The sequence below is a fragment of the Metarhizium robertsii genome (assembly GCF_000187425.2).
Source record: "Metarhizium robertsii ARSEF 23 chromosome Unknown MAA_Scf_2, whole genome shotgun sequence".
NCBI lineage: Eukaryota > Fungi > Ascomycota > Sordariomycetes > Hypocreales > Clavicipitaceae > Metarhizium > Metarhizium robertsii.
In genome coordinates this window covers 2868842-2879496 of record NW_011942160.1, presented here as the reverse complement: position 1 = coordinate 2879496, position 10655 = coordinate 2868842, and the positions used below count along the sequence as shown (strand labels likewise).

The window sequence follows — 10655 nt, the reverse complement described above, 5'->3', positions numbered from 1 at the left end:
GGGGGGGGGTATTTGTGAGCGCACAAGGGGTTATACGGCCATGTTTTTTTTTTATGATTTTGCTTTTCCCTCCCCCGAGGCGGATATGACGATTTACCACATGACACTACTCAAATTTCCTGGCCAGTGGTCATTTACCACTTTATTAAGACTGTTTCTTGTTATGAATGGGTAGCCCGTCCCTCAGTATCCCGTTCCGCGCAATGCTTTCTCTAAAACGCCATAAATGCACCAATGCCTGCCCTTGAATACCAATTTCACCGACTTAACCACGACAAATGCCCCCCATCTAAATCTCGACGTCAATGTCCAGGTCCAACGCCCCAATCACATCATCATCCATGAGCGGCTTGTGAATCCCCGGCACGCCATTGCTCTCCGAGTAATTCTTCTCTTGCAATTTTGCGAGATGGGACAGCATCTCGGGTTTAGTAGCAGCAACCTTGGGCGTGCCGTTTGCCGGCGTGCTGGCTTCGCTACCGTTGGCAGACAGCTTCTGCGGCGTGTCATTAACATCGTGCACAAACTTGGCCTTTGTCCGGAGTCGTCGCGACGGGTCATCGGCGACCTGCTCGCCCCGCTTAAGGGCCATTTCGATCTCGCGAGCTCTAGCCTTCTCCTTGAGCTGGGCCTTGCGGACGAGCTCGGCATTCATTCGCCTGTTTTCGCGGTTGCGCTCTGCCAGCCGGTCTTGTTCTGTTGCGGCCCGGGGCCCGTCTAGGTTCTTTGATGAGCCTAGGGTCGTCCTGAAAGCCAGGCGTTGCGTCCCAAGCTGTTCGAGCTCCTCCTGGAGTTCCTGAGCCTTGGTTTCGTTACCACGAGCCACGGCCTCATCGAGCAACTTGCCAACACGCTCCCTTTCAGCAGGGTCGAACCGACGTTTGAGTTCATTTCTCTTGGCCAAACGGGCTTTGATCTCTTCACTCGTCCACTTGTGGTTGATCAAGTTGTTGATTTCATCAATCTTATCTGCTAGATATGCCTTTGTGGGCAGCTTGACGTTCTCATTGGTGCATGTCACCTGATAACGGTTGAGCTCGTTCTATGGGACTAATTAGAAAAGGTTCCCGCTGATGCGAGCCACACACTTACCTCAGTAAACTTGCCGCTTGAGGCAGCAATAAATGGAAACTCCTTGACCGCTTTGCCATGTGCGGCTTTGACGTATTGATCCGTGACAAACGGCCCCTGAGGCCCGGTGAGAGCGTATGGACGGCTAGTAGTGAAGCCTATGTGCCATGTCTGGTTAGTAGCCTGATCTCGCATATCCTTGCTCATGCAGCTACTCACCCTTGATAACTGCCATGCGATATTGCTCAACCCCGGTCTCTGGATGAGGACCTAGAGCAATTCGGATATAACAACCGGCAATGGCAGACTCAAACCCAGGTGTGAAGCAAACCTGAGCAAACTCATTTCTGCCAAGCCGTACACGCTCAAAGTCCTTCAGCTCAGCAGGTGGTGCCTCCTTCTCTTCCTCCTTCTCGGGTGTTCGGGACCTAGCGCGGCTAAAATCATCACCACTCTCCCCTTCATCCGAATCTCGTCGTGCGGGGGAATAATCTCGTCCGCGTGTCTTGTCTTCCTTGCGCTTCGCCTTCTCTGCGCGAGCTCTGCGAAGAGTGTCCATGGCAGACTCGTTGCCTTTACCAGTACGTTGCCGCGAGGCCTTTCGTTGGCCTTCCTCCAACTCTGCGGTGTCGGCGCTACGCTTCTTTTTGACGTTCCTGCGCTCCGTTTCCTCAATCATTTGCCTGAGACGACGCCTCTGTCGCTGGCGTTCGACCTCGTCCATACGTTCCGCGAGAATACGCTCTCGGTCGACCTCTCGCATGGCCATAATTTCAGCCCTTTCTGCCTCACTTGTGAACTTGCCGTCCACGGGATACTTGTCATCTTCGTCGGTACCGCCAACCCTCGGCGCGGGCTCAGCGTCTGAATCGGATTCGTCCATGGGTGCTGATTCCAGCGAGTTTGGTGACGAAGGGGCTGAGGATCTGATAAAGGGGAACGAGCATTGAGCCGTCAGCAACGTATTTATGAGCGACGACAAGCGAGGATGCAGTAGATCGTGTTCAATGCGCTTCACACGGATCCCACCCAGGCCCGTCTGAGCAATAGGAAAGACGATACTCACGCTTCACCTTCCTCCTCGGAATCATCCTGCCTCGCACGCCGTTTCGACTTCTTTGATTTGCCAGCATCGTTTCTGGAGCGACGCGGCGACTCGGAGCCACCGCGGCTGCGGGCAGAACCCTCGTCTTCAGAGTCACCACCCGCAAGGGCAAGGAGCTCATCTTCGATGTCAGACATGATGGTGGTATCGTTTGTGATGGACAGTCCAGCGGCGAGTGCCAAACGGCAAATCTCTGCTCGAGTTCTCAAGACAACCCGCGGAATCGACCAGTCACGACTGGGCGCGTTGGACCGGTCCAAGTCGATGGCTCACTCTAATAGAAAGAGGCCGGAACCGTGTGGTCAAGGAAGTTGAGGCTGGCAGCGGCGAAACAATCGTAAGGAATGATGACGATGGGAGAGGCGAACAAAAGAGAACAAGTTTCTAGTTGCAGGACCTTTTGTCGTAAATCGAGTGAGCGCTCCCCATTGGGCCGCAGCACTGGCTTCTACCCGTGTGGCGCGCAAGAACGAAGTTGCTCTTGTCGGCCGCTGCATCGGCAAAACGTTTGTCCAGGCTGTGCATACAGTGCTAGTTTGTTGGGTGGCTGAGCTACTCACACTGTCAGTTTAGAGCAGATATATTGTTTGTTCTACGTAAATACCTACCAGGTAGCTATATTCTGTGGCACAATAAGCAAGAAATTGCTAATTTCTTTCTTTCTTTCAATAAGTCGGAGAAACCCCTTGCATATCACTAGCCATAGCTGAATCGCAATCATTCTGCCAATGTCATAAACAGTCTCTATCTCACTTATCACTGCGACGCCCAGGAATACATTGCAAAGTACGAAATATTTACTAACATACTGCAATGCGTTACGATCTAATAAAAACGTATACTACGAGTAAACGATAGTACATTTTGAGCGCGATACCCGGTACTCCGTACTCGGTCTGTTTAAATACTTTGCCCCCCACCGTCCAATCGGCGAGTCTCCCGGCGGACCTTCAAACCCGCTCGGCGTCATCTCTCACCCGAGCCAGCATCGTTCGATCTTATCGCACTCACACTCTTCCAAAAAACTACAAAACCACCAATTGGTGAACAGACAGCAACCATGGCCTCAACCCGATGCCTTTGCAGGCCCACACGAGCTCTAACCTCCTCCAACCTCCTCAGCTTCCCTACCCGTCGAACAATGTCAACCACCTCTTCCCTGTCGCAGACCCCTTCCTCAACCTCCCCCAACACCAAGAAGCGCAAACCGCTAACCCGAGAACAACGCGACTTTCTCTCCTCCGCTGTCCGTCCAGCCCCTCCGGCAATCTGACCCCGAACCCCACGTATATGAAATCATCACTGACGAAACCTTGCCAGCTCCGTGTCAACCAAGCCGGCGAACTGGCCGCCACGCTCATCTACAAAGCGCAAACGCCGCTCGTCGTCCGCCAGCACCCCCACCTCCGACCGCTCATGGCACACATGTACGACCAAGAAGCCGGACACTTTGCAACATTCAACGACCTCATCCACAAGCACCGCGTGCGTCCGACGGCGCTCTACCCGCTGTGGTCTGTCCTCGCCACAGGTCTAGGCTGGTCAACTGCCCTGATGGGCCGCGAGGCAGCAATGGCATGTACGGAGGCGGTCGAGACCGAGATTGGAGACCATTACAATAACCAGATTCGAGAGATACTCGAGATGATTACCCAGTGGGAGGCAGAAGGCTACCAAGTCAGTGCCGAGATTGGGGAGTTGGTAAAGACGTTGAGGAGGATACGGGATGAGGAGCTGGAGCATTTGGACCATGCGGTTGAGCACGATGCGAAGAAGGCAGAGCCGCATTGGTTGTTGACCGGAGTAATAAGGGCCGGCTGTAGGGGAGCGATCTGGGTCAGCGAGCGAGTTTGATGGACACGTGTAAGTTGCAGTGGCATTGTGTATGCCGTGTATCAACAAAGTGAATATTGGGGTTTACAAACGAGCATGTAAGGAATAATTATGTTTTTGATTACAATCAGCTCTATACAATGTACGACATATGAAACAAGGTTCGCTGTGCTATTATGCGTGTTCAGGGCGAGAAAGATAAAATAAAAGGAGGGGACATTGAAACGCCGTGTGTATGCTTCCCTAGAGGGGATGAAAAAGAAAAAAAGTATGCCGAATTCCTTGCTATGCAGCTACAAGACGAAACTCCTTTCGCAATGCAAACAAATTTCTGTGTGCCAGTATTACCGATTCTGTAAATATTTTGATGTCTCCGTCTCCCATTGCCATATTTGACAGGCTGTACTCCGTACTAGTCACTACACACGAGGTGGTTAGATTATCATATTGACAAGGATAGGGCCAACTTACTAGATTGACAACGGAGCAACACCGTCTACTTGGTAGCCCCAGTTTCCATTCTGCTCTTCAGTTAACAACCAATCGTACGGAAACTGGACAATGTTGCCTTGGACCAATTTGAGTAGCTCTTCGGCATCAGCTCTAGAAGGCATGTCTTCGAGGGAGAATCCACGACGGCTTCCTTTGGTGTTGGCACGACGACGCTTTTTGACGGACCCGAATTGAGCTTGCGACGGGATACTGGGAGTCTCCCGCGAGGGCGGCTTGTCCAATGTAGCGAAGGCTGTCTTGCGGTCCGTATTCCTGCTGGCCTGCGGTTCCAGAAGCTTAGCAGGGGCTTCCTCAGGTCCAGGAACGCCCACGTGGCCATTTGGTACTGTTGTTGGCGAAGCATCGGCAATCTTTTCAGACCTTTGAACGGGATTCGAATCGAGAGGACCACGTGGTTGTTGAGCTGGCTCCATTGATTTCTCATTTAGCTCCCCGTCACCATTTTGCGCCACCGTGATATCAAGTTTACCCATATCTTGCTCAAGCATTGGAAGCTGCTTCATTGTCTTCTCCTTGGCGGCAGCTACCATTGCTTCAGGGCCAGGCGCTCCAATGCCCGCTCCGCCAGCAGTAGACTCAACCTGATTGTTGGTCTCAGCTTTGGACTCGGACTCCTCTCCATTAGGCTTGCCTTCCATGCTCGCACGGAAACGAGTTCCGTAATCCACGTACTCACGATACTCTTGCCAAGTCCTAACTTCGGAATCGGGCATGCATCGGAAAACTCTGCGGTAGATCTTGGTGTTGTTCAGAGCTGCACGATTCCAAATATCATCGATAAAGCTAGGGAGGAGGGGATCCCGCATGCAGTCCTTGGAGATGTCCGTTGGTGTAATATCGGCAGCCATGGGATGAAAAGCGCCGCTCTTTGGACGACCAGTTGTAGGGTCGACGTGTACCGCCGGCCCGCCAATATCAGTGTCATCAGCCACCGGGAGAGGTGGTAGCTGGGCGGGTCGAAGGAGACCAAGCTGCTCTGTTGTGCGTCGGTTCATCGCAGGCATAGGTGGGAGATCTCCGCTTCCAGGACCCTCATTGCCAAGTTGTCGATTGTCAGACATGATGACAAGCTCATGAGGTGGCTTCGGCTGACAGATGGTTCCCCTGCCCTCAGTATTCATGCCGTGTACCAATACTTCACGACCGCCAACTATGACAGAGTCGCGGCCTTCATCCAAGCCGGACTGCTCTGCGAGCTTCCACTGGTCCTCCCCATATCCAGATACGTCTAGCCGCTGCTGCTTCTTCTGTTGCGGGCTCATACCGACGTTAGCCTCCTTGCCCTTCTTCGACCCCGCCTCCGACTCCGACTCCGAAGATGGCAAAGAAGTGTCTTGAAGAGCCTTGGCATGTTCCATGTCAAGTTCATAGTTGAAACTTCTCTGGCGAGGGGTCAAGAGACTATCCTGCCGAGCCTTGCTTGAGCCAACACCAATATCAGCACCATCTTCGCGATAGATTTCTTCCATCTCCTTCTCAAACACATCACGATCCAGCTCTTGCTGTCGTTCCTCTTCCAGAATCTCGTCGACGTCGAGACCCAGGTGTTCTCGCATCAGGCGCAGTCGGAGAGTATGCGCAAACCGTCCAACTTGGTAGGGCTTTCCAGCCATGGTTGATTCAATCATGTCTGTGTCGCGCACAATCGCAGCGCATTCAGAGTCTCGTGTCCCAAGCATTGAGCGCTCGTTGATATTGGCAGATCCAATCAAAGCAACTCGATCGTCAACAATGATTGTCTTGGCATGGATGTAGAGCTGCTCCGTCACGAGGGCATCGTTGCTCATCACACCCCATTGGCGCAGGCAATAGAAGCCGATGTAATCCTCAGGCTCGATGTCAACGGCACGGAGCCGCCCAAATATGGATTGCTCCCCACGGCAAATACTCTTGTATTGGCACATGAGAATGAGTCTGACGCTGGTTCCTTCTTGTTCATCCACTGTATTCTGGAATCCAGGCATTAGAGGAATCATGATTGCACAGCGCCAATCTTCCTCATTTTTGTGGGCGCGAATGATGCGCTCAACCAGAGCATCGCCAATGCGATTGACAATCTTGGTGTTGTATGCTTCTGTACTTGTTATGAAGAACTGATTCTCCATGTACACGAAATGTTCCGAGTCCTCAATCATTTTGATGTAAGCATTTTGAATGCTGTGTTCCGTGTCGTCTGTTCCAAGAGACCATGTAGTTGCGGAACGAAGCATCTGCACTTCGCACGTTCCAGTCAAACCGAGGGCTTCCAACTCATCCAGTTTTGCATCTGGAGGAGGCAGCAAGAACGGCAAGGGTCGGGTCGGTTTCCGTCCGCGACGGAGGTAGTTCCATCGCTGAACAAAATGGCGAGTCAAATCTCGCGCTGGTTGCCCAACAACCTGCATAGAAACGTCATGCCAGGGCATTCGAGGGACCTTGCTGCGATCGTACATTTCTTCGTATGGCTCGTTGAGTCTGAAAAAATCCTGGACTCTGGGATTAGAGTAGTCCTTTCCAGGAAACAGCTGGCAGTGCTCTGCATCCTTTGGTTGCTCTGTCATCTCAAATCCAGTAGGTTTATCATCAACGATGGGGTGTTGGGGACTATCCCAACGGCCAAAGCACAAGTCGATACCACCAAGGAAGGCCACGTCGTGGTCAACAACACAAATCTTTTCGTGGTGTGCAAAGAAAAATTGGTTCTTCTTGAATTGGTTAGGCGACCGTTGTACAAAAATATTTGGATGCAGGTTTAATAGTGAGAACTTGGTGTACTCGGAATCGATGGGAATGGCGGCCTCGACATTCCGGTAGATGATGATAAAAATCTTGACACCCTCTCTGGCTTTCTTCTGCAGGAGCCGGTCAAGCCGCCACTTCTGGCTGATACACGCTGGTCGGCGCATGTACAACTCAGGGCTCAGCCACCAGTCATGAATGTAAATAACATCCCTGGCCATGTTAATTGCCCGAGAGACATTCCACATGTAGTCCCTGCCATCTACGAGCCACTGTGCGAAGACTCCATTTCTGACAGGCGCGAAGCTGCCGAATCGCTTCTTCTCGTACCATGCAGTCTGTTTGAGCATTTCATTGATTGAATCCTCAAATTGTTTCATGACGGACTGATACCTTGAAAACAGACGCACTTTGCGTTCGGATGTATGCAGTGTCAGAGTATGGTGCTTTTGGGGGGGTGCCTCAACAGTGAGGTCAATCTCCTTTGCCTTATCCTTTGAGCCGATCTGTTGAAGCGCATTCTTCTTGGAGCTGATGCTAAATTTGGTGTCGACCAGATACACGTCGTAAATATTCATGTTTTCTGGTGACTCGACACAAACTATATAGCTCTGGCGAACCAAGAACCACTTACGGCTATGGCGAGCAATGACTTTTGCTGGGGTCAGGACTCGGCGGAAATCAAGTCCCTTGGATGACTGTATGTGCAGATATCCCTCTTTGCCATGATAGCTCCCCTCGGCAGCAAGACGGACACCAAGAGCAGACAGCTCCAGAAATCGACAAAGGCGGTTGCTATCAGCTCTGAACATGAGCCATCGTATCATTTCCGATAGGTATTTTTCAAGGATGCGTCTTTGTTTTTCCACGTAGCGTTGTCTGCGGGTGGCTATGTCGATAGCTTGAGCGGTGCCTTCAGCATTTGACAGCTCCCCGGGGTCCGTAAATCCAGTTGAGCGTCGTCTCATGCCCCATAAATTGGCACGCGACTTTTTTCTCGTCGGCTGGTGCTGCTCGTCATGTGTGCCGTCTCCATGGTCCTCAGGCGCGGTACCCTCTCCGCCTGTGCCTTCTCCAGCAGTTTCGTCGCCTCGAACACTGGCCCGTTCATCCTCGTCGCTATCATCATCCTTGTTCCGAGCTCGACGCAGATACGGGAAAGCAGAATAAGGGAACTTGGGCTGCTTCGGGCGCCCTCCAATATCACGGCCGAGCATATACTTGTCATTGTTGAGAGCAAATCTGTACCTGAAATGAAGATTGTAGATGTCTCTGATGGTTCGAATCACTGTCCAGCACATTCGACTCGGGCCACTACCGTATTCGAGTTCGATGGTGAAAATCCAATGTCTGTCTTTATCGTCATCCGGGATCGGGGAACTATCTTTAATTTTGAGCTTCAGTTGTTCGAGGAGAACAGGGATCCTCTTATTCCCGTGCTCGTCCCTTTGAATCATACTAGCAAGCATCAAGACTGCTGGCGCGCCAGCTCTGAGCTCTGCCATCAGTTCCGCTGATTTGAAATAATCAAATCGATCTTCCTTCTTCTGCCGCAAGAGCTTCAGTGTACTTTTTACCTGCTTCCACTTTTGTGCGCCAAAGTTGGAGGCTCGCTCAGAGTTAAAGAATGGCCGGCGAGGCGTCATAGCATCACCATCAGAAACGCCGCCTCCGCCGAATACAGTGATTCGTCGCAAATGGCCATTGCGGCGACCTACAACAGCAGAACTTTCCATGTCGTTCAGGTCATCACCTTCACCAGGCGGCTGCGTGGTCGTTCCCATGAATGAGTGTCCACGCCTGAACGGTCGTCGTTTAGGACCGCTCCTAGTGTCCCCTTCTGATAATACCTGCTCAGGATGTTCGGACGCCATGGAGGTATCTGGCATACTAGCCCGTCGCCGGAGTAGGCGGTTATATGCGCCCCAGGTGTCCGCATCGCTTGCGAAACGACTTGGTGTTGATGGCGTCGATGGAAGGCCCTTTGCGAACCGCCTCATTCTGCGTTTCTTCTTCTTTCGCGTGCCATTCTCCGGGATAGCTGATTCATCGGCAGTCTCGTCGACGTCAGCATCAGCATCGGCATCGACATAGGCCTCGGCGTCGGACTGCTCTTCAGTAAGAATGTTGGGAAGCCGAGTACCGAAGCGTGTTGAAGTAGGGGAGTTGGTAGCGGATTGAAAACCAGGCTCGGCGAATGGTGGTGCAATTGGAGATTTCAGAGATGGAGTGCTGGGCGCGCTGGCCAAAGCCTTGATCTTGGACATTATGGACAAGCTCTTGTGTCTTCCAGGAGTTTCGGGTCCATCCCATGAACCTTGACGGCTGTGACCGCCTGCAGACAGCAGCTGGGGATCTTGCCTCGCAAACTGAACACTTCTTCTCCCAGCTGCGGCAGAGCCATCATGGTCTCCTGGAGAAGCGGCGGGGATTTCGACACTGTGCTCTGCCTCGCCAGGGGATGGCTGAGACCTCTTCTGGTCTACTTGACCAGGTGCAACCTCATGGCCGTTTGCGGTAGGGGACACATCTTTGTGTTGTTGCCCCCCATTCCAGTAATCTGGTGCTTCCGTGTTTGGCTTTGTGTTCTCATAGCTCTCGGTCGGATCAGTCGATACGGGTTGTAGGCGAATCCGGGGGCTGGGGGGCAACTGAACTCGAGAGAGGAATTCGGCACTTGAGGGAGTTGCATTCTGCGGTGTTGTGCTCATGGGAGACACCGAGCCCTCCCGATGATGATTTTTTGCCATTCACGACCGTAGAGCTTGTTTTGCTGGCTTACGATATTCGTGTGGGCGAAGGTTGAACGACAAGCATGAGCGAGAATGCTAGCGTTGTAATGTTATATACGCCTGGTTGAAATAGCGTGTCCACGACACATGCTGAAATAAGGGTCGGGAACTGCGATATGCAGCGCAGAGTTGATCTTTATCGCTTCGGTTCCTATAGGAGTTCGGGGTGTACACAATACATTCAATATGGGACAGCCTGAGCAGGCGGCCGCGGCTTTGACACCTGGACGATGAACACAGCGATTGTAGCCCAACGGGCGAGAAGCGTGTTCCAGGCAATGGCGAATACCCCCAGTCGATCCCAGTATGCTGTGCTCGCAGAGGTCTCACGGGGTTGCAGAATTGCTTTAGCTATTCCCAGGCCACATGTGACGAAGATTCGATGTGGTGACCAGCCGTAGCGCGGTTGAGCGGTCAAGTGGTGGTGCACGTGGGTTTAGAAATGGACGGTGACGGTTCCAGGGAAGGATGATGAGGCCAATGATCCAGTGACCCTGAATGAATGCTCCAAGTGTCAACCGGTGGAATCGGGGGATGCGGCACCGGTAGCCCCACTCCAATCAAGTGCCAATTGGTCGTCCCAACAACTATTCCGTACCTACAAGGGAGGCAGGTACTGGCGT

At 52.4% G+C, this 10655-nt stretch overlaps 3 protein-coding genes across 3 annotated transcripts; 1 reads left to right on the top strand and 2 right to left on the bottom strand.

The window, feature by feature from the left end:
- Positions 1-289: 289 nt before the first annotated feature.
- Positions 290-2313, bottom strand: MAA_05581 (Plus-3; the record flags this gene model as incomplete). Its single annotated transcript, XM_007823579.1, has 4 exons — positions 290-1042; positions 1093-1229; positions 1291-1997; positions 2138-2313. 4 exons carry the CDS (start codon positions 2311-2313, stop codon positions 290-292), a joined length of 1773 nt encoding a protein of 590 aa, XP_007821770.1.
- Positions 2314-3250: 937 nt separating this feature from the next.
- On the top strand, positions 3251-4030 carry MAA_05582 (Ubiquinone biosynthesis protein Coq7; the record flags this gene model as incomplete). The annotated part of the gene is made up of 1 exon (XM_007823580.1): positions 3251-4030. One exon carries the CDS (start codon positions 3251-3253, stop codon positions 4028-4030), a length of 780 nt encoding a protein of 259 aa, XP_007821771.1.
- A 449-nt stretch (positions 4031-4479) lies between these two features.
- On the bottom strand, positions 4480-9951 carry MAA_05583 (phospholipase D1; the record flags this gene model as incomplete). The annotated part of the gene is made up of 1 exon (XM_007823581.1): positions 4480-9951. The coding sequence occupies one exon, from the start codon at positions 9949-9951 to the stop codon at positions 4480-4482; it is 5472 nt and encodes a 1823-aa protein (XP_007821772.1).
- Positions 9952-10655: the final 704 nt, after the last annotated feature.